This window comes from Hyperolius riggenbachi, chromosome 2 (assembly GCF_040937935.1).
Source record: "Hyperolius riggenbachi isolate aHypRig1 chromosome 2, aHypRig1.pri, whole genome shotgun sequence".
In the NCBI taxonomy this organism is placed as follows: Eukaryota; Metazoa; Chordata; class Amphibia; order Anura; family Hyperoliidae; genus Hyperolius; species Hyperolius riggenbachi.
Window position 1 is genome coordinate 216,041,052 of NC_090647.1, and position 22,120 is coordinate 216,063,171.

Consider the following 22,120-nt stretch of genomic DNA (forward strand, 5'->3'; position numbering starts at 1 on the left):
TTGTGCTATAGATTTCCAGCAGCTTTGATTAGTGATATCTAATCTAAGAAATTGATCAAAGCCCCACACGCTGGTAGCAATATTTATTAGATTTCATCTAAATTATCTGTTTGATTCAATTATTTTTTGAGGTCGATACCAAAGCAAACAACTAAAATTTTCCATCCTGCCCACTCAATTTTGATTTTACGCCCTATATTGATCATTGAACATCGAAAAATATATATTAATCATCGATTCTATTTAAGTATCAAATCTTATAGGTTATTTGAACATAAATATCGATAAGTGTATGGCTACCTTAAAGGTGCATTTGATTCTTTGTTTAGTTTTAGTTGAACTGCCCTTGTCCTCTGCCCGCCATGTTTTCCTGTCTAGTATGTTAACATCGTAGTAGCTAGACTATATATTTGTTCATTGCTTTATATGTACCACTTTTTAGTGTGTCTGTAATTTTAGCTTGTGCTTGTATCTCGTGTATTTGCTCACATATCTGCTTGTTCTTGAAGAGACCCTACAGCAGTGCTGTGATCTGTCCCAGCTCTGGTTCAGAGAGTTCTTCCTGGAGCTGACTATGGGTCGCAGGATTCAGTTTCCCATTGAAATGTCCATGCCGTGGATTTTAACTGACCACATCCTAGAGACGAAAGAGGCATCCATGATGGAGTAAGGACATCCCACTTATATGGTGTATAAGTTGCTATGGCATGTATGCATCTTTTCATCAAATAATGAGATGAGCAATATGTTTTATTCTTGGTTGTTTTCACTAGGTATGTGCTGTATTCCCTGGATCTGTACAATGACAGTGCACACTATGCCCTCACCAAGTTTAAGAAACAGTTCCTGTATGATGAAATTGAAGCTGAGGTATGTATACCTTCTTAGGATTGTTGATTTATATGTCTTTTACTACACATTATGCTAGTTAAAGCCCAGTTCTGGGAGACATTCTATTTTAAGGTTGGATAATGTGATGAGGGGTGAGATCCACTCTTGTGATTTTATTCCTCCCTTGTTTCCCCTCCTGAGACTGTCCATCACTCCCTGTCAAGACAGAAATTGGAGGTGGGTCGGGAGAAACGCATCCACTTTCTCCCAGGTTTTTATTGCTGTCTCAATGTCCTAGCTTCCGGACCACCATGGTTGATAGTAAAATCATGGCATTCTTGGGGACAGGAAGTGAGGTCAGATCTCCCCAGTGGGGACACAGACTGCACTAAGATCCCAGAGGTGATTCTAACCCCTTTCCACAATATCCAGAATGAAAAGTTTTGGATTCGATTATTATTATTATTATATTTATTATTATATTTCTGTTGTTCTCTTTCCTTTATGTAATTTATGTTACATTTTTATACATTTTATTTAATTTCTGTAATGTATTTTTCTTCATATCATTTCCTGCCTGCACATTCCTCTTGGTCTGATAGTTTCCCCTCACTGACTCCCTGCACTTGATCCTTTTTCTGCTGCCTCTGCAACTACCCTGTCCTTCATCCATGTACAGATTTTTTTTATTTTTTAATCTTTGGTTTCACTGATTATTCGTACAGACAGAGCTTTGTTGTGTCTTTGTTGTGTTTTACATTTGCTTTTATGGTCACATCATGTTCATTTCCTTTTAAATTATCCATAGGTAAACCTTTGTTTTGACCAGTTTGTCTACAAATTAGCGGACCAAATATTTGCCCATTATAAAATTGTAGCTGGCAGGTAAGCCTATTACTGATCCCTTTTGTTTTTGGAGTTCCATATGATCTAGTTAACTTGCATACTGATTTGTGTTTATTTTAATCCCAGTTTGCTGTTGGACAAGCGGCTGCGAACAGATTGTAAAAACCAGGGCGCCAATATCTCACAGCCAGCATCTAACCGCTATGATACTTTACTGAAGCAGCGGCATGTTCAGGTTAGTAGGTGTCTGTAAATCAGTAGTGCAAAGAGTAGCGGAGCCGTCATTGCAGGTGCAAAGAAAACTGCAACAGAAGTAGAACGTTTACTAGAGCAGCCAGTCCTGATGATGCGCCACGCTATATAGGCGCGAAACGGCTGTTGACCTTCTCTCTGCCTGTACCTCTCTCCATATTTGTATTGCCTTGGAAAAGTTTTCAATGCTTTTGGAATAAAGGCTATGTTTTAGCCGGATGTGCACTACCGCTTTTGTCCCTCTTCAAGCAAAGAGCAGCCAGTTAAAGACGACTGAGTCCTCTTCGCCTTGCCGGCGTCAAATGCGTCCTGTGCAGGCGCAGTACGCGCTTGATGGCGGGAAGGCGAAGAAGCCGAAGCATGGCCGGGAAAATGAAACTAACCTGCGGCGGGGACCAGAGGATACTCGAGGAGTGGCGAGGGCACAGGATGGCTACAGGGGGCTATGGCCGTTTCTTGGGCCGTGCGGGCGCCCTGAGCGCTGAAAAAGGGGGGGGGCGCTGTAATGGAGGGGGAAGTCAGCTTCGGGGGGGGGGGGGGGGGGGCAGCCCGACCTCTCCCTCCCTTCCTCTCCCTCCCTTCCTCTCCCTCCCTTCCTCTCCCTCCCTTCCTCTCCCTCCCTTCCTCTCCCTCCCTTCCTCTCCGGGCCGCCCTCCTGCTCCCCTCTCCGATGCAGAGTGCAGCAGCAGCCAGCAGGGAAGCGCTGTAATAGTAACAACTCACCTCCCTGGTTCCACTCGCTGGTCACTAGCCGCTGGTCTTCTCTCTGCACACACGCTGATACACACGCTGCAGCTATACTGGGGGGCAGCTACCTAATCTAACCTATACTGGGGGGGCAGCTATCTAACCTATACTGGGGGGCACCTACCTATCTAACCTATACTGGGGGGCAGCTACCTATCTAACCTATACTGGGGGGCAGCTACCTATCTAACCTATACTGGGGGGCAGCTACCTATCTAACCTATACTGGGGGGCAGCTACCTATCTAACCTATACTGGGGGGCAGCTACCTATCTAACCTATACTGGGGGGCAGCTACCTATCTAACCTATGCTGGGGGGCAGCTACCTATCTAACCTATACTGGGGGGCAGCTACCTATCTAACCTATACTGGGGGCAGCTACCTATCTAACCTATACGGGGGGCAGCTACCTATCTAACCTATACTGGGGGCAGCTACCTATCTAACCTGTACTGGGGGCAGCTACCTATCTAACCTGTACTGGGGGCACCTACCTATCTAACCTGTACTGGGGGCAGCTACCTATCTAACCTGTACTGGGGGCACCTACCTATCTAACCTGTACTGGGGGCACCTACCTATCTAACCTGTACTGGGGGCACCTACCTATCTAACCTGTACTGGGGGCACCTACCTATCTAACCTGTACTGGGGGCACCTACCTATCTAACCTGTACTGGGGGCACCTACCTATCTAACCTCTACTGGGGGCACCTACCTATCTAACCTATACTGGGAGCAACAATACTGGCTACCTATACTGGAGGCACCTACCTGGCTAACCTATACTGGGGGCAACTATAGCTGGCTACCTATACTGAGTGCAACTAGACCTGGCTAACCTAAAATGCAGGCACTTATACCTGGCTAAACTGGGAGCACCTATACCTGGCTCTGGGGGGGGGGGGGGGGGGGGGGGGAGAGGGGGCGGGCGCAATTTCTACACCCTCGCCCTGGGTACATTTTAGCCTAGAAACTGCCCTGGCCCCAAGTAAGTGAAACTTTTCTTCTATTCCAGGCTTAAGGTTCCCTTTAAGCCTTATGTAAAGGCAGATCCCCAGTCACCCTTTTGCCATCTTGTAGGTCCATAATTGACTAGATGGAAAGCCAAATTCTTATACTTATTATGGCTCTTCCATTCAGTATTTTGTTCCCAGCAAGTTCAGCCACGATTCCCGCTCCTTTCACATTACAAAAGTTGGTCATTCTCACATTTACATGGCAATACCTGCACAATCTCTTTAATGGTTGGTATAAAAATTGTTTATCAATTGTTTGTGATTGGTCAGCAGAAGATTTACTTTTGAACAGACAAATGTGAACATTTTGATGGGATTGTTCAGCTGTCAGACATTTGTTTTCACTTGTATATACAAGGCCTTAATCTAAAGTGAACAAAATAATTGCCCATATATTTACCTTGGGCTTCTTCCAGTCCCATGAAGTCTTCCTGGTCCATGTCCGTCATCCCGATCTCCGCCGTTCCTCCAGAGTCCCCCTAACACTGGATGTGTGGCTCTATGCAGCGCATGTTCAGGTCGTGCTCCCATGGCTGAGAGTGCTCTGTGCTTGTGCAGTAATTGCTACTGCGCATGCGCAGAACAAACCTAGCCATGGTAGCTGTGTATCGACAGCTCGACGTTTGATTTATGGGGACATAGCAGCGCAGGGGGGCTTAGGGGGGGATAGCAACAGAGGCTGGGCAGTATAGGCAGACCCAGCCTCTGTGTGCTGATAACATTCTTAGAACTCACCTCGGGTCCTCTTTAAAGTGAACCTTAAGTCAGACCAGCCCCCTGCAGCAGTCCTGTGCCCTCGCAGCTACTCACTAATCCTCTGGTCCCCCGCTGCCAGGTAGTTTCGTTTTTGCAGAAAGGCCCGTCAGGACTTGCCACGCGTAGCAAAAATACGCGTTGCCGCATTACGAACGCATAGATATTCGGCAACGCGTATTTTTGTACGCGTTGCGGCCCGCAATAGCGCTAATTACAGTCGGGAATGCGGAAAAAGCTACGCATGGCCAGTCCTGACGGGCCTGTTGGCAAAAACGAAACTAGCTGGCAGCGGGGGACCAGAGAATTAGTGAGTGGCTACGAGGGCACAGGAATGCTGCAGGGGGCTGGTAGAAGCCCCAGGTGAGTAAAACTTTTTTTTTTTTCTGGCTAAAGTGTCCCTTTAAGAACTGGAGCAGCTGTTCTGGCTATCATCCACTTACAAAATTTAAAGTGCTACTTAATTTTTCTAGCTATAGCCAAAAATATTGGGCATGGACTTCTGCTCGCTTATTATTGCGTATAAATGCTCGCTAATTTGTGGGTCAGATTTATCAAAACTGCAGAAAGTGGAGAAACAGCCAACATTGACACAAGGATTCTGATTGGTTGCTCTGGACAGCAGCTGTTTTTAAGCTCCAGTTCTGTGTGGCGTGATCTTAGTAAGAGCCCCGGTTGGTGGAAAAACTTACAGAAAGCATATGTTCTAACTGCAGGAACCAACTTGGCTAAAGTCACTTCCACTTATTGAATTTACCCCGCTTGTAATTTGAATGCCTGTATTAAGTTTTAAAATATGCAAAACAAGTGTCTCTGTATTTATTTTGAGAAGAACTAAAATGCAGTTACTACTTTCAGCTCTTGGGCAGATCAATAGATCTAAACCGTTTAATTACTCAGAGGATCACAGCAGCAATGTACAAGTCTCTGGATTTGGCAATAGGACGATTTGAAAGTGAAGATATTACTTCCATAGTGGTAAGGAATCTAATGTTTAATGTCTTCCATTGCACCAGTGACAATCGTAGCAATAAACCAATGACTGGCACCCAGTTCATACTGTTGTCTCTTAATCCATTTCCTACGCCAGCTGGCCCACTTTTTGTTAACCTCCTGAGTGGTAAAGACATTTTTGCTGAAAGTGGTATGCCCGACAGTGTCGAGCATGCTGCTCAGGAGCATTTGCTAGGTATAGTAGGAGTCCCCCATTACAAGTTAAATAGGTGTAGGGGCTCTAGTACAATGTAGGAAGCAATAGGGAAGCTAGTATATGTGCTCCCCAACCCCCCAGATCCAGCTGCTTTACTCACCAAGCCTTGTTCCAATGATCGCTGCAGCCTCCCCGCACAGCTCCAGTATGGGGAGGATCGGGAGTGACGTCATCGACGTTCTGGCGCTGCTCAGTCCTGATCCACCACATACCAGAGCTGTGCGGGGAGGCTGCAGCCATCGCTGGAACAAGGCTTGGTGAGTAAAGCGGTTGGATAAACTGAAATTTGAACAAGGCAAATCCATCCAATAGGAGTCTGGTTGATAATTAAATATAAACAGGGTGTAGTAGCAAAGTGGTTGACAAAATAACCTTTTTCATGTTTCAAATGTGCATGCCAGTGTACTTTAGATAGTTTCTTGCCTACTGTAGATGTATCTAGTGGATGAGTCAGTCAGGAGTGACCACGTGACTCAGAGAAGGAAGAACGATAAAGGCTGGGCTCTTTTTACTTGGCTTACAATAGAAACATAAAGCTGAAGGTGTTGGCAAACTGTGGAGAAAGAGGAAGTGATAATGGTGAGCCAGGATGGCAGTGGATTGAACGTGTTCTTTACCTGGACAGTTCATCACCCACCTCATTCACGTTCAGGGCTCGTTTCCACTATCGCGAATCCGCATGCGTCCAACGCATGCGGATTCGCACATGTAATGCAAGTGGATGGGCCTGTTTCCACTGTAGCGTTGTTGAGGTGCGTTTTTTTTTCAGCGGTGAAAAAATGCACAAAAGAGCCGCAGAATTCGCCTGCGAGTGGAATGCATGCGAATCGCATGCAATGTATTTAATAGGGAAATCGCATGCGGTTTCCCCATGCGTTTTTGCCGTGAATTCGCATAGGTACGAATGTAAATTCACACAGGCAGTGACATGGTTAAAATCGCATATACCCTCACCTATGCGAATTCGCGGCAAAAAAACGCATGGGGAGTCGCATCCGCATGCGATTTCATCAGCGGTGGAATCCAGGCGATTCTGCACCGCAATAGTGGAAACGAGCCCTCAGTTTTGTGTACAAAAGATAAGCAAGAGCTTGTGTTAGTAGGCTGGCGTTCAGAAAGTAGGTCTTGAAATCCCAGTTTCTGAGTGAACTGGAAGCTAGCAAATGGCAAGTGTCTTGCATCCCTAGGTTATAGATGGACAGATACAGGCAAGCTCCGCAGCAAAGCAGATTTTTACGATTGATGAGTGTTGTAATGAACATAGCATGCTATTTCTTTTCTCACTTTTTACTGTTCGGTGCTAAAAATGTTTGTGTTTGTTAGTTTTGTAAATTCTAGTTTTCTGTCTTCCTCTTTTCTTACTGACAGGAACTGGATGGACTTCTTGAAATAAACCAAATGACTCACAAATTGCTGAGCAAATATCTAACTTTGGACAGTTATGATGCTATGTTCAGAGAAGCCAATCACAATGTCTCTGCCCCATATGGAAGAATTACCCTTCATGTGTTCTGGGAACTCAACTACGATTTCCTTCCAAATTATTGTTACAATGGCTCCACCTATAGGTAAAAGCTCTTACTGAATTGTATGTTTACTAACAAAGTTGCTGGCATTGTGCAGCACCTGAAATGTTTTGTGTTGTGGGGTTTGTGGGTCATGGTCAGATGTAGCAACACTGCAGTGCTCCTGTGACAGTGAAGTCCTTCAGCCTGGTCTTAGAACTTCTTACACTATTTATATTGATGTTTTTCAGACGATTCTCTTTTATGCTCCATTTTTAAATAATTGCAAATTATTTATTAACTAGTACCGTATCTTCTGGCGTATAAGACGACTTTTTAACCCCTTAAAACCTTCTGAAAAGTTGGGGGTCATCTTATACGCTGGGTATCACTTGATCCAGGAATTGCATACCGAATGCTGCAGCATCGGGGGAAGGTTCCAATTGAAATTTGAAACGGATTTTTCTTTCCTCGGCTGCTTGCATGATGCCAGTGGTTGTGCAGGAAGCTTTGACTGGAAACTGATTTTTCTTTCCCTGATGGCTGCAGCACCTGGTATGCAATTTAAAGCTCTAGCACAATGTACTATAGGGATGACAGCGTAGAAAGAGGGGTAGTCTTATACAGCAAGTAAATCTCAAACTCTATATTGTAACTGGAAAAGCTGGGGGGGGGGGTCGTCTTATACGGCAGAATATACAGTAGGTCGAACAGCTTTATCAGCAGACAGCATATCAAACCTTTTAGTAAATATTATCACTTCAGGTATCATTTAAAGGGAACCTGAGATGAAAGACATCTGAGGTTCCTTACTTACCTGAGGCTTCCTTGAGGCTGCTCAATCCCTTGCTGTCTCCCCGGGTGGCTACTGTCCCTCACAGTACGGCCGTTAGCCTGGCACATGCGCAGCCTGTCACGCTACTTTTAAATTATTTGTTGTGGAGTTCTGATAAATAAAATAGTTTGCATTAGTGATTTTGCCCCTGTAGGGCTGGTTTACTCAGTATCTTCCCATCAGTTGTTCATTTTGATATCCTAACTATACTACTTAAAGAGACTCTGAAGTCTCGTTTTTCACCTCTTTTCTTCATATAATCCTTTTTTGCATGAATGCCCCAATAGATTCGCCAAATCCCAGCGGCAGATGGGTGATTTATTACTGTTTTTACAGCCCTGCAAACCTCCGGAGCTTCTCTTCCTGTAGAGGCAGAGCTTTTCAGCTGTAGCTCTGCCTCCTCTGCAGTCAATCTCTGCTGATCGCCGCCTCTCCCCACCCCTCTGTCTTCTTTAACTGAGAGGGGCAGGGAGGAGGCGGAGATCCGTGGAGATTGATTGCGGAGAGGCTGAGCTACAGCTCAAAGCTTAGCCTCTCCAGGAAGAGAAGCCCTGCGTGTCAGGGCTGCATAATCTACGACCTGCAAAGTCGTAGAACTTTGCAGGTCAATTACACAGCAATAAATCGCCCATCTGCTGCAGGAATGCAGCGATTCAAGGGGGCATTCATGCTTAACAGGAATTTATGAAGAAAAGAGGTAAAAAACGAGACTTCAGGGTCTCTTTTAAAGGAAACCCAACGTGAAATAAAGGTAGCCAGTTTAACTTTTCTGGGGCTTCTTCCAGCACCCTGCAGTCCTCCTGGTCCCTCGCCATATTTCCGCTCTGCTCCATTCAGCCGCTGTGACGTTCTGAAAGCTGCATGCCTGGCCCCAGGAGCAATCTGCACATACACAGTAGCCCACGACTGGCCAAGTCGGCAAGCTTTCTGAGGGGCACAGTGACTGAATGGAACAGAGCGGAATGATGAGGGATCCGGATAACTACAGAGGCCTGGAAGAAGCCCCAGATAAGTTAAACTGGCCACTTTTATTTTGCGTTCGGTTCCCTTTAATAGCAAACTGATCTGAAGTGACACACCAATGTTGACCCCTTAGCAGTTTTCTCAGGGCAGTGAAAGTCATTGTTTACATACTGGTAACAGAATTGCATTTGCCTGCCAATGTCTCTCCCCAAAATGAGAAAAGCAGCTGGGTAAACCTGTAAAAAGAAGCAGTTTCACTCTTTGATCTTTTTTTTTTTTTTTTTTTTTTTACCATTTATAGGTTTTATTATCATTCTTCTTTGTGAAGTGCCCAGTACTACAATCTGTCCTACTTGGAAACACAAGATATTTCAGTCAATATTCGTTCCAGCAGTTTCCGCTGCATATAAGCAGGCCTTGTAACTTACCATGCTTATTGCTGCCCCTCTTTATATTTTTACAGGTTTGTTCGCACAGTCCTGCCTTTCTCTCAAGAGTTTCAGCGTGACAAACCGCCCAACGCTCAGCCTCAGTATCTCTATGGCTCTAAAGTAAGCATATACCTTTTTGGTACTTGCATATTATCCCGTCTGGAAAGTTTGGCAGATTTTTGTTAACGTTCTGTTTGATCCCCTTGCCAGATCAAACCATTTTTGGAAAGCTGAAGGTCCCGGCCTTCCTTTGCACTGGGTCCTGAGTCAATGCGATGCCCCATTCCCATGTTAGGGGGGTTTGGGGAACGGGTGTCCCCTGCACTTTGCTGCAGAGAGCACAGTAGAATTGAGTCTCCTGCCCATGGCAGTAAGATAGAGAGGAGATGAGGGTGCATAGCTGCGCGGATCCTTCATCTGTAATGAGACCCAGGGCACTTGACATAAGTTTTGAAGATTTATGCTGCGAAGACCTACCGGGTGTGCTGCTTATCATGTCGGGTTCATCCTGTACTTCTATAATTGCACTTTCTGCAGCCAAGTTCAGGGGACACCCCTCCATCAAAACCTCATAACTTGGGAACTGAGGATCATACCGACTTGGGACTTTCAGCTTTCCAAAAATGGTCAGATCTTCCTGGGGGAGCAAACAGAATTTTAACAAAAAGCTGCCAAACTTTCCAGATAGGATAATACGCAAGTACCCCTTTTTGTTTAGAGTTGTTTTTAGTAATTTCATGCATATGTTTGTGGTTACATTATTTAGTAATGATCTGATGATTAATACTATATATATTTTATATATACTATATATTTTATACTATATTCTATTTTATTTTGATATCAACATGAGGTGAAGTCTATTGGCAAGTGTTTACAGGCTGGTAATTAAGAATATTTTCTTTAACACTTGGGCTCCAGTTCACTAAGGGCTGTTCGACTAAAAAAAGATCGTTATAATACCGCATTCGGTATTGAAGACTTATCTTTTTCCAAATTCACAAAGATTCTCACAGGTGCGGTAGAAGTTCGGTCATTTCACCAAGCCCTGTTCAGTATGTAGAAAAGCAGAGTTGGTTTCTGCAGCAAGCATTGTATTATGTTTAATATTGTGGATTTTCTAATAAAATATATGACTGATTGTATATTTGACATTTATATATAGATAAGTGATGTATGATTTATCGTTATATAATATTGGTGAGGTTACCTGCTTGCCAATTCCGATTGGGTGCGACGTTTTGGTCGCACGGCCGGAAGTAATACATGCCGGTACATTCGACCTTTTGGTCGCATGCCCGGAAGTCACGTGATTCTGCTCTGGAGCGCTGATGTCAGTGCTCCACGGGCCGGAACATGTATGTATGGCCATACGACACAGCGCAGCGTTCCCCGCCCTCTTCGTTCCTCATAAAAACACGCACTGCTTTTAAGCAGATAGCCTCCATTGAAGCAGACGCCGTCTGCGAGCGCGTAGGGCACAGCTCCCCTGTCCTGTTCCTCCTCGTCATCGCTTTGGTAAGCCTCACCACTAGATGCACTTTGTCTTTCTTGTATAGGTGTTATTCGCTGTAGCAACTTTTTTTTTTCCTTTTATGTCATACAAATTTCATGCCGTTTTAGCACTAATGTATTGATCACGTGTTAGCTCTATGCCTGGATGCACACACAATACTGTTTATAAACCTTGTGTATATGGTATATACACATTTTTTCAGGGGCTCGGTCTTCCTCTTTATGCAAACATTTTGTATTTTTTGCAAATTTTTTTGTATTTTTTGCACAATTGTTACGATTTTTACCCAGGCATAGCGCAGTTGCTCTTGTAGGGGTGAACATATATATTTTGCAGCACAGCACTTTGCTATATATATAGACATTTACCCTAGAGTTTGAAAACTTATATTGGTATCACTGCTCATTACTGGAGTTGTTCAGCATTGCAGACTGGTCTGCATCAGCAGTTCCTGTTTCCTATGACAGATTGTTATAAGAAAAAGTATCATTTTAGATGTGCTTACATGCCATTAGAGGCCACTCTTCTGTGTATCAATATATTCTGTAGATCTGCACATCTAAAGTGATGCAGAAAAGCCTCTTTGAATGTCTTCTTCTCTTGGTCTGCTACTGTCATGTCCCGCCCGCAAGTGCATCCTATCAAATGGGGTGAAAGGAGGCTATTCCTATTGGCTCTCGGCTGTCTACTCTCTGCTGTCTGTCAAAGCTATTGCATGCTCTTTGCTAGTTTCCGACAAATTGGAGCTGGAGGTAAATACCAAACATCTCTCTTGACTTTACAGTATGTTCAAATCTTTGTGTATTGACAATTACTGACGTGCTGAGGTATTTACCGCATAAGGCAGTAATTTACCTCACTGTTCAGAAATTTCAGCTTGCTATACAGTAACAGCCTTAGTGACATGACATTTCACTAAATATTCAGTATTCTGTAAAATCACCTGTTTTTTTGCATTACCGCATGTGGTAATAATTGAAGCCTACGACCGCCTAACGCCGATAGGCGTCGGCGGGTTGTTAGTGGTATAGCATGGAAACGGCCGCTCGATCGAGCGGCCTTTCCATGCTAGTTCACGGAGACTGCCTCCGTGAACAGTGTGCGAGCCGCCGATCGCGGCTCGCACACATAATGTAAACATCCGGGGAAGAAATCCCCGCTGTTTACATCACACGGACGTAGATCGGCGATCCCCGGCCTCTGATTGGCCGGGGATCGCCGGCATCTGATAGGCAGAAGCCTATCCTATCCGGCGCAGGACGGAACTCCGTCCTGCGCCTCTCACAGGGTAAGGGAGAGGGAGGGAAAGCCGAGGAGGGCGGAAAGCGCTGCGGAGGGGGGCTTTGAAGAGCACCCCTCGGAAAGTGCAGGTAGCCGGCGGCGATCAGACCCCCCCAGCAGGACATCCCCCTAGTGGGGAAAAAAGGGGGGGGGGGGGGGAGTCTGATCGCCCTGGTACATACGTGATCGGTGCTGCGGGCTGTAGAGCCCACGCAGCACCGATCACTGCAATATCCCCTGGTCCTTAAGTGGTTAAGTATGCTAGTGAGAAAAATAGCATACAACTGAGACACTTGTCTGAATTTGTGTGCTACTCGTATTAGCCACTTAATCCCAAGATGATTGTTTTGAATGCGTAGTAATATACTAGAAACAGTATTCTATCCTTTGTACTTTGTGGTCTGTACTGTAGATATTCCTCTTTGTTCAAAATGGCTGTATGTTGGAGCACATATCAGAGCAGTTATTGGGCCCAATATGTTGAAGCAGATAGACATATCAGTGTAAGGTGACCATGAAAGACAGCAGTCTGGGATGTTGAGTAGAAAGACTTGGAGGGAACTATGGAGTGACATTGCCAAGATGAGATTGGGTGAACCGTGAAACCAGTGAAAATGTTTTAGGTACAAATTGCTTTAATTTATATGGCATGAAGAAATTTACTCTTAGAACATGTATAATACTGCCACATGTGCATATTTTAAATTCAAAGATGATCTTTATTATTAAATAATGTATATGTATATATGTCAATATAATTTAAACAAAACAAATTTGTTATCAAATCCTTTTCCAGCTTGTCTGAGATACTACTTTTTTTACCTGAAAGGGTACATTTTATATTTTAGCGTTAATCCTGCAAGCATTAACCCTTCCATAGTTATACCAGTCTGGCTTTGATTCAGTGGAATTACTGGCGGACTGGCTGCAGTTTACTGTATGAAATAAAAGTACTCTAATATCTAACAGTCCTTGTACCTGATGGCTTGTTCTAATCCTGTCAGGAAATTGTAGAGGAACTTGGTAGCTGATTGAAGGGTTTGGGCTGTTGTGAAATATTATGTACATACTTGACCTGGATTGAGCCAGAGATTAACAAAATAAATCTTACTTAATCCCATGTACTTTATCAACAACAAAAGGCAAGAAGGTTTGTCCATCTTAAACTGAGCTTCGGCCTCTCAATGCATTGTTGGGCATCAGTTCATAGAGCTGACAGCGCAGAGACTAATTTATAATCTTCATTTTGTGGGTGTGCCCAAGAAAGTTGTAATTATGTATTTATATCATACTGACAATTTCTGCAGTGCTTTACGGGGTACGATGAGTAAACATTTCAGGACAAATTATAACAACATTAACTTTGGCATTTATACTGCCAGAATACCTACACTTCAAAAGATCAGGTCTGCCCCTGCTTCTTTATTACATCTTTCTGGGACGCCTGTGATCCCTTTTTGTTTTAGTCTACTTCTCCACTGTATTTTTATACTCACCTAGCTCTTATGTTAACTAGGTTAGGGCCGGTTCACACTTGCAGCAGATAAAAATGGATCTGTTTTTTTGAAAATGGATCCGGTTTTCAGTTTTCTGCTTTTTGTAGCACTAGTTTCCAGGCTGTTAAAAACGTATGGCAAAAACGTGTACTTCCTTATGGGTATTTCTATTATGATAGAGTGGTTATGCTATACCAAGCAATTTTTTATCATATAAGGCCTTGTTTAATGTACTTGGGAGTGGTTTTGGGAGTGCATCTTCTGAACAACACATTGCAGTCCACACTTGAACACTGAGCAGCAGAACCATGGATCTTATTGTGTTCCTTTATTGGATGCTTGGCATGGTTGGGAGAGTTCACATTAAAAAAAACACTTGGTCGCCATGTAGTCCGATAAGATGGCGCTGAGGGGAGGAGCAGGAAGTTTGTGTGCAAAGTTCTGTGTGGAAACGGAAGATCTGTTCTATGCATTGGCTTCCATTGCCTCAGTGGAGAACCGCTCTCCGTAAAAACGGGCCAAGTTCAGACTCCAGTGGATCCGTTTTTATTTGCCAAGTCAAGACGGCCAATATTTTTAACGTTACAATCCATTCATACATTTTTGTCTGCTCCAAAAGCGTACCGAACTGATACGTTTTTATTGCACGTGAGAACCGGCCCTTATTCTTAAAATCATTCCGCTACATTTAGGTATTTGTTACATGTACGATATGTATCGTAGTAACATAATTTGGTTGAAAAAAGACATCCGTCCATGCAGTTTACCTTATTCGCTGCTACCCATTGATCCTAGTGCATGGGTAGTGAATAAACAGAACTGCATCCTACATGCTGTACATAAATGTAACAAATGCCTAAATGTAGCAGACTGTATTTAATGTTAGATTTTTGTCATTTAAAATTAGGATCATAAAAATACTGAATGCATTTATGACTGAAGTCTGTATGCATATTTTCCATTTGTTCAGAAATAATTTCACATTCTTTATAGTGAATCTGTTTAGAATTCACCTTCTAGAATTACAAAGCATATTTTACAGGGATTTGTTCTGCATCATGATTATAGAAGGAGACTTTGAATGCTACAAGTTCTGTGAATAGCTTCTTCCTGTGCGTTTTGTAGCCAATGTTCTACAAAAAGATGTTAAAGGGACACTTATCTGAAATAAAAACAGGCCAGTCTTTTACTTGGGGCTTTTTCTAGCCCCCTGAAATGCTCCTGCTCCCGCTCCCTCTCCATTACTTTGCGCTCTGCTGTGCCTCCGCCTTCCCCTCCATAAGCCGGGCATATCACGAGTCTACCACTCCATTGTGCATGTATGGCCGGGAGAGTGCTGCGCATGCAAGTAGCAATTGTTGCTTACTACACAAGCACAGAGAGTCCCCGTCTACAGGCACGCTGCACGGGGCTGCATATCCATTGTTCGGTGGGTGACACGGGGTGATGGTGACTGGAAGACTTCACTGGGCAGGATGGATGAAGCCCCAGGTAAATAACTAGGCAATTTCTTTTTTTCGTTTTCTTTAACTTGGCAGACATTTTCAGACTTGGGTCAGCAGTAGAAGCCTTCATATTTTCTCAGTATAAGTACATGGCAGCTTACCTGACTGATTATAAGAAATTAACTGCATTGGCGTATGAAATAACCGTTTAATAAAATGTATTGACAGGCTAACTAAATGACTCAACTTTAGAATAAAGTATACTGAGGCTAGTAATACAAAAAAATCAAACAAAACAAATGGGAGGGGGTGCAAAATCCACTTATACTGTTTGACCTTAGGAAGTGTTGATCTTGCCTATGAAATGCATTGTTGTCAGTTCAATATATACTCTCATTATAGTATTTAACCCTGAGGGGTCTCCTTTTTTGGAGGCAAGTCCACCACTTGCTTTCACACTGTGTGCGAGTCATAATGTAAATTATAATCAGACAACAACAAGCTGCCATGCTCCCACAATGGCCACATTCACATTGTCCTGTTGGCTCTGCAATGTGGTGGGTTCCAAAGTAGTAACATGAGCCAAGCTGTGCTGTATATAATGCGTACATAATGCCCATGTTAGAAATGAATGGCAGTAAGGCACTGTGTATTGCCGCAACATGCCAATTTTGAGCTCTGTTGCAATATCATGCATATCACAATGGATTGTGAGAACTTGGCCTTCTCTTGCTTTTATAAACAGTTTTTGTTTTGTATCCTTCGGGGCCTCCTTTATATTATGTAAAAGAAAAGTTTTATGAAAACAAAACTAACACGCGGTGGGGGGCCAGAGGATAGTCGAGGACTGGTGAGGGTACACTACAACTACAGGGAGCTTGGGGAAGCCCCAGGTAAGTGAAACTTTTTATCACAGTTAAGGTTCTCTTAATAATTACACTTCAAGCCTACCAAGCCTTCAAGCATATGACAAGTTACAGAAATTAAAGTATACAACAGTCTGTATGGCCAGGCTGAGATCCAACTGCCACCAATTGTAACTGGTTCAATGTGATCCTACAACAGCTGTCAGAAAAGTCCTGCTTGACAGATCATGTGGTACGTTCTCTGACACCAACTAACTACAGCTTCTGCTGCCTCTGCATAGCAGGTCAGGAATACCTTATTCCTTCCTCTCTTTAGAGTACCTGGATAGATTATGTTGAGATACAGGTCTACAGTTAGGGAGGAGCCATTTTGTTTTAGAAGTTAGAAATTCTGGCCGATTATAATTTTCTCACTATAGTTTTCCACTTCATAATTAGGAGCTAGCTCTGTGCGATGACTGAAATAAATGGTATGTCTTTGCATAGTCTGCGCTGAAATCCATGTAAGAAGAGAGGGTAGATCTAAACCTCTAGCAGAGTTCATTAACCTTTTGTGTGTTGATATTTGTAACTGAAAAAAGGCTACATATCAGTTGTTTTCATGTGTGTTTACCCCAAATCTCTGAGATCTGTCTGCACCCTCCTCGGGAAAGAACCACCACTGCTCCACTTTTGTTCTGATAGTATTTTATGACCTCAGCTTGTGTGTCAAGAGAAATAAATCCATAAGCCAAATACAACCTTGTGATAATGAAGAATTAATTGTCCTGTCCCAAAATGTACATACTTCTAATGCAGGATTTCTCTATTCATTCTTAATGCACCCCCCAACAGTACTTGTTTTGCAGGAAACCACAAACTTTCACAGGTAAGGTAATTGGTGTATCAGCAGAGATTTCCTCTGTGGATTTCCACTGTTTGGGGTGCTTGAGGACTGAGAAATCCTGTAATGAACAGAAGCAAAGCGTATATAACAGTGGCTTATTTTGTTTAGAGATGGCCAATGAGATTTTTTATTGATGCAAATACATGCAGCTTGGAATCAGACTAGTCAGTTATTCGCTTATTAATGCTGTTCATGCTTCATAAATTGACATAAATTCAAAATGATTAGTATCACTTTGACCATCTCTAATCTTGACCAAGCTTTTACTTAGCCCTTCCTTTTTGTTCTTTCCCTATAAACCTTTTTGCAAGCTTACACAGCCTAATTAGATTTGTATTTAGCTTTGGGTTAGATAAAAAAAAGCACAGTGTAATTGGAAAAATACATTTTTTCATAGATTGATTTGTTACTGTAGCGATCTTTTGCCTTTAGGCTTATTTTAATTAAGCCATTAATGAGATCCAGCATTAAATAAATAACTTGGTTCACTTTTCTTACAGCCAGCTTTGTCCAAGGAGTTGCTTCTTTTGCTGGCTTTTATAGTTCAGGACACAAAGGTTTTGTGTGTTGAAATAGCAGTTTTATGTCGCGAGGATCACAGTTTTATGTTAAAAAGAAATTCAATGAAAAATGGTTGCCTGGCCTATTACTATATTTTTTTTTTTTTTTTTTTTTGCAAAGGCCTCTTCTCTCCACCATATATCTCTACATCTGTGGAGTAATAAATTACAGTGTTTTTAATAGAAAAGGTATAAAGTAGCGCTGATTCACATTATTCTCATGATCATGTATAATTGTCCTTGTTTTAGAATTACTGGCTAGATGATTCACTAAACGTGAGCCATTGTCAGTCCACAGTAGTTTGCTCCTCGGATGGCACGTCTTGATCAATGTAGTTCAGGCTGTTGGTTTCATCTGCCATTAAGGGATCCTTGATGGTATTGCCTGTCTGGGTCGGATCTGTACAAGCATCTTCTGTCTCTTCAGTTACTGCTAAAAGGCCTGGTTTTTCATATTCCTCCACTGGCTCCTCGGCTTTTGTCCAAGCTTGCCTCTTGTCCTGCTCATTGCTTCTATTGTTTTTGGCCTGAGCACGCTCTTGACGTTTTCGCCACCATATGTGCAGGCAGCCATAGATTAAGATGCAGGCTATAATGAGGAGGATAATGCTGCTTGTGAGCCATATACCTAACGCTAGATCTTTTTTCTTGCTGTTTGCTGTTGCTGGGTCTTGCTCTAAAGTATTGAATACTTTGCACTGGTCGTTGGATGGGTTGGCGGATTGGCATGTCACACACAGAATGTAAGTTGTTAGCGGAGTGAGATTCTCAACAGTGTGGAATGTCCGGCTGGTAGGAATCCGGAGCTCTTTAAATTTCTGCCGGGAGTACCCAGACAACATTGTGTTCCAGTTGGCCTGATACATAATACTGTAGAAGCTGTCGGCGCAGCTAGAGATTGATGGCCAAATGACCATAGCTGTGTTTGCTGAGATATTCTGAACAGAGATGGCCATGGTGGTTTTAGGACTGTTAGAATTCTGTAACAGAACAAGAATAATTGAATCAATTTGAAGGTGTATATCCTTCTTGTCACACCACAAGATTTAGAGGTTTATGTGTATAGGTTATTTGGAACATATTTGCCTATATTCAAAATGACAAGATCAGCCAGGCTATTGACAGTGTTATGCAACAGTATGCAAAGGCCTGTGGTCTTGGCTATGGGCTCATTCTTTGGAAGCAATATGTGGTGCATGTTGCTACTGCTCCTTCAGTGCCAAAGAGAATAGGCCAGTGATGGCTAACCTTGGCACTTCAGCTGTGGTGGAACTACAAGTCCCATGAGGCATTGCAATACTCTGACAGCTCTAAGCATAACTCTGGGAGGCAGAGGCATGAGGGGATTTGTAGTTTTGTCACAGCTGGAGTGCCATGGCTAGCCATCACTAGAATAGGCCATCTCACCAGAAGTCAGATGTTGCTGTTGGTTTGAGTGTATATACACTCAGATACCTGAATATTTGAATTAGATTTGTTAGTGTTTTGGAACATGTGCACTATTTGTTTCGTATGGCCTGTTACTCTAAGGCAGTGCATTATTTTCATTATACAAATTTTATCAACCTGTATCAGCATAGCAGTTTGACATTTACTGTACCCCAAAATTTTATTCACAAATGACCTTGCACCTGTTGTCATGATGTTTTATAAAACGTGTCTGTGTATACTTCCCTTTAAAGGAAACCAGTTAGGTAGGAAAAGAAGAAAAAAAAGTTTACCTGAGGCTTCTACTGCACAACCATCCCATCCCCTCCACCCCCCCCCCCCCCCATGCTGGAGACGTTCTGTGCACGCTCTGGGCAAAACCATCCTCCGGGCTCTCCCCACGGCTCAGTTTTGTTTTGTGACTCGGCGGGTCACTTTGCTTGTGCGGCCCCTTATTCCCGCTCATGTTGCCTGGAGCGTCCTGCGCAGTACAAGGTTTTGTTGTACTGCACCTGCGCAGGACGTTTCCATCGATGTGAGCAGGAGCAAGGATGCACGCGACCAGGGCCGCACAAGTGCATTGGCCATCGACTTGTAAGTCGGTGGTAAAGAAACTGAGTTGCGCCAGGGGACCAGAGGATCTTTCTGATGGCACGGGCACAGGGCGACTGCAGGGGGCTGGTAGAAGCCCCAGGTAAGTGAAACTTTTTTTTTTTTTATGCGGACCGGCACCCAGTGTCCTCCCACAAATGCCTACATATTGCAGCTGCCAGCTCCGCCAGTCACTTTGCGAGAGGGTAGAGTCCTGAGGCTGCAGAAGTCTGTCCTGATGTCCCTTTTGCCCATGAGTATTGTACATGGAGCCGGGTACACACCGCTCCCGTCAGCTTGTATGTAAGTAGCCGCACATAGAGAGGCTTCAGCAGGCTTCAGGAAGCCATCTGCCAATCAGACGGGGATGCTGCCTCAGCCTGCTAATCGCAGCCATACTTTGCTCCCTTAACTGGAGCTGCTGGTCTCGTAGGTGGGACCATGGCTCTGTCATTGGAGCCAATCACTGCTACTGAGCGAGTGATTGGCCCCAATGACAGAGCTGTGGTCCAGTCTACAAGACATTGGCTCCAATTAAGAAAGAGAGCAGTGCTTGGCCATGATAGGTGGGTCTGTGGCAACAACTCCTGCCTGATTGGTAGATAGTTTCTCGAAGCTAGTTGAAGCCTCTCTATGTGCGGCTAATTTCACACCAGCTGACTGGAACGGTGTGCGCACCAAGCTGTATATACAGTAAGGTGGGGGGGGGGGGGGGGGGCAGAGGACACAGGGAGACACAAGAGGATCAAGAAAGGCACAAAGGGGGCATGGTAATTAGGGGTAAAAGGTCCATAAGACTCCCCTATGCCATGGAGACACCAGGTTTAGTTTATTTTTTTCCCTGGTTTTTGTCCTGTAAACCTAGGTGTGTCTTGTAGTCTGAAAAATAGAGTAAAGTACGTTTTTCTGTTATCTGTTTTTCTAATCCCAAATTTCACGTAACTCAGGATAAAAACTTCTTGTGAAAATATATAATTTTTAGGGAAATGGCCTTTGTTCTCCTATTATTGCTACGATATTTCACAATCACATCCCCTGTTGTGTGCAAAAGTGGCTAATGGAACTCGTATGTCAGGTTGTCATTTCAATATGCCTGCACATCTATCATCAGCTTCATAACATGAAACCACAACTCAGGACAGCAGAATTCCCATGTAAAACATTTCGCCCTCCAAGGGTTAAGATATCTGGCTTTTAGTTTCAGCTAAACATAGATATATTATAGTGCCTGTATTATTTGAAATGTATACTTGTAAATGTCCATCCTTAGATCTGAATTCTTATGTCGGTGGCAAAGTTATGCATGAGACAGCTGCAAACTCTGCCTAACCCATGAAAGCTTAGTAAAGGGGCTTTAAAATGGATTGACTTTGGCTTTAGTTCTTATAGAAATGTATGTGTGTGTGTGTGCTGTGTGTATATTTATGTAGTCTTCCATCTATCAATAATACTGACTTGTGTGTAGTGTTGTTTTGTAACCCACAGCAAATAAACGCCAATTTTAACAGCTCTACAGTCTAAGTTACTCCAACACAGACACACAGATCTCTTATTGGGGTTTTTGTTTTTAAGGAATAAAACAACATTTTACCATCTGGGCTGATGTATAAAGGCTGTTACAGAGGCACATTTGCCAAATCAGCTTGAAACCTGGTGACTTGTTCTGAAGCTCTTGCTCCAGTTGTCTTTGCCCTATCTTGATAATCAGCCCCCTAGCTTTCCCATACATTTTACATCTGCTTCAAAAAATCTGCTATAATTGAAAAAAAAGCAAGATTTATTTTCTTCTGTTGTCTGGTTTACAGTCACAGAAATAAAGCAATAATGCACGCCTGTAGCTTGGTTATGTTCATCATCATAAGAATTAAATTCAGAGGTGATGAACTCGAGATTAAGTTGTACTAATCTGATGATCTAGTCTATATACATCTATAAAGTCAGCCGATCCAACTAGTGATATAAACTCATTGCATGCAACGCTGCTGATGTCTCCTTTGATAAGTTAATAAAGTCACACATGAGCTCTAAAAGTAAATACATTTAGCTCTAAATATACATTCATTTATGTATTTTATATTTAGTGCTATAGTTGGAAAGTAATAACCTACCTCAAATGTTCCTGCTGAAATGAAGGGCTTCTGCTGGTTGTGGGTTGCCTTGCTCAATGTAATTTATTTGATGTGATTTGCACCTGTGGCTTAGTGGTCCCTGCATTCCTCAGTCTGCCAGCTCCTGTTGCCCATCACTTTTGTTTCCATTCCTCAGGGACACCGGAGAAGTGAGTCCTTTGTGCTGCATAAACAAACATGCGAGAGCATATTCCCTCAGTACTCAGTTGCCTTGGTTTTTAAAAGACTTATATAGATGGTTTTTCACCCTCCCTCCCCTTCCCCCTTACAGCCCATCTCCTACTTTGCTGCCGTATGTCCTCTCCCATTGAGAGAACATTGAACTCTAGTACTGCCCCCCCCTCTTCCAGATCATCAGCACGTACAGAAGCGCTAGCATGTTTAGTACAGATATTTGTTTCCCCAGATGAGATGCTTAGCTGCCTGCTTGGTGTTTCAGCATCAAATGACTGAAATGCTTCTGGTGCCTTTTTTGCAGTCTTGTATAATTTGTAATGCGTTCTCCAAAGGCAGAGACAGATGTCTGTT

The 22,120-nt window shown here is 43.3% G+C and overlaps 2 protein-coding genes across 3 annotated transcripts in view; one reads left to right on the forward strand and one right to left on the reverse strand.

Moving 5' to 3' along the window:
- The window catches only part of CYFIP1 (cytoplasmic FMR1 interacting protein 1), a 123,542-nt gene that overhangs the window by 56,048 nt on the left and 45,374 nt on the right, over positions 1-22,120 (forward strand). For both annotated transcript variants that reach the window (XM_068268129.1, XM_068268128.1), the window contains exons 17-23: positions 510-666; positions 774-870; positions 1,640-1,716; positions 1,804-1,912; positions 5,309-5,428; positions 7,029-7,228; positions 9,427-9,514. In XM_068268129.1, coding sequence (XP_068124230.1) covers positions 510-666; positions 774-870; positions 1,640-1,716; positions 1,804-1,912; positions 5,309-5,428; positions 7,029-7,228; positions 9,427-9,514 — 848 coding nt within the window. The remainder of the gene's footprint in view (positions 1-509; positions 667-773; positions 871-1,639; positions 1,717-1,803; positions 1,913-5,308; positions 5,429-7,028; positions 7,229-9,426; positions 9,515-22,120) is intronic.
- FNDC9 (fibronectin type III domain containing 9) lies at positions 12,915-21,835 on the reverse strand. The gene is made up of 2 exons (XM_068268127.1): positions 21,572-21,835; positions 12,915-18,424 (listed from the first exon to the last, which is right to left on the reverse strand). The coding sequence occupies exon 2, from the start codon at positions 18,398-18,400 to the stop codon at positions 17,732-17,734; it is 669 nt and encodes a 222-aa protein (XP_068124228.1). The 5' UTR covers positions 18,401-18,424; positions 21,572-21,835; the 3' UTR covers positions 12,915-17,731.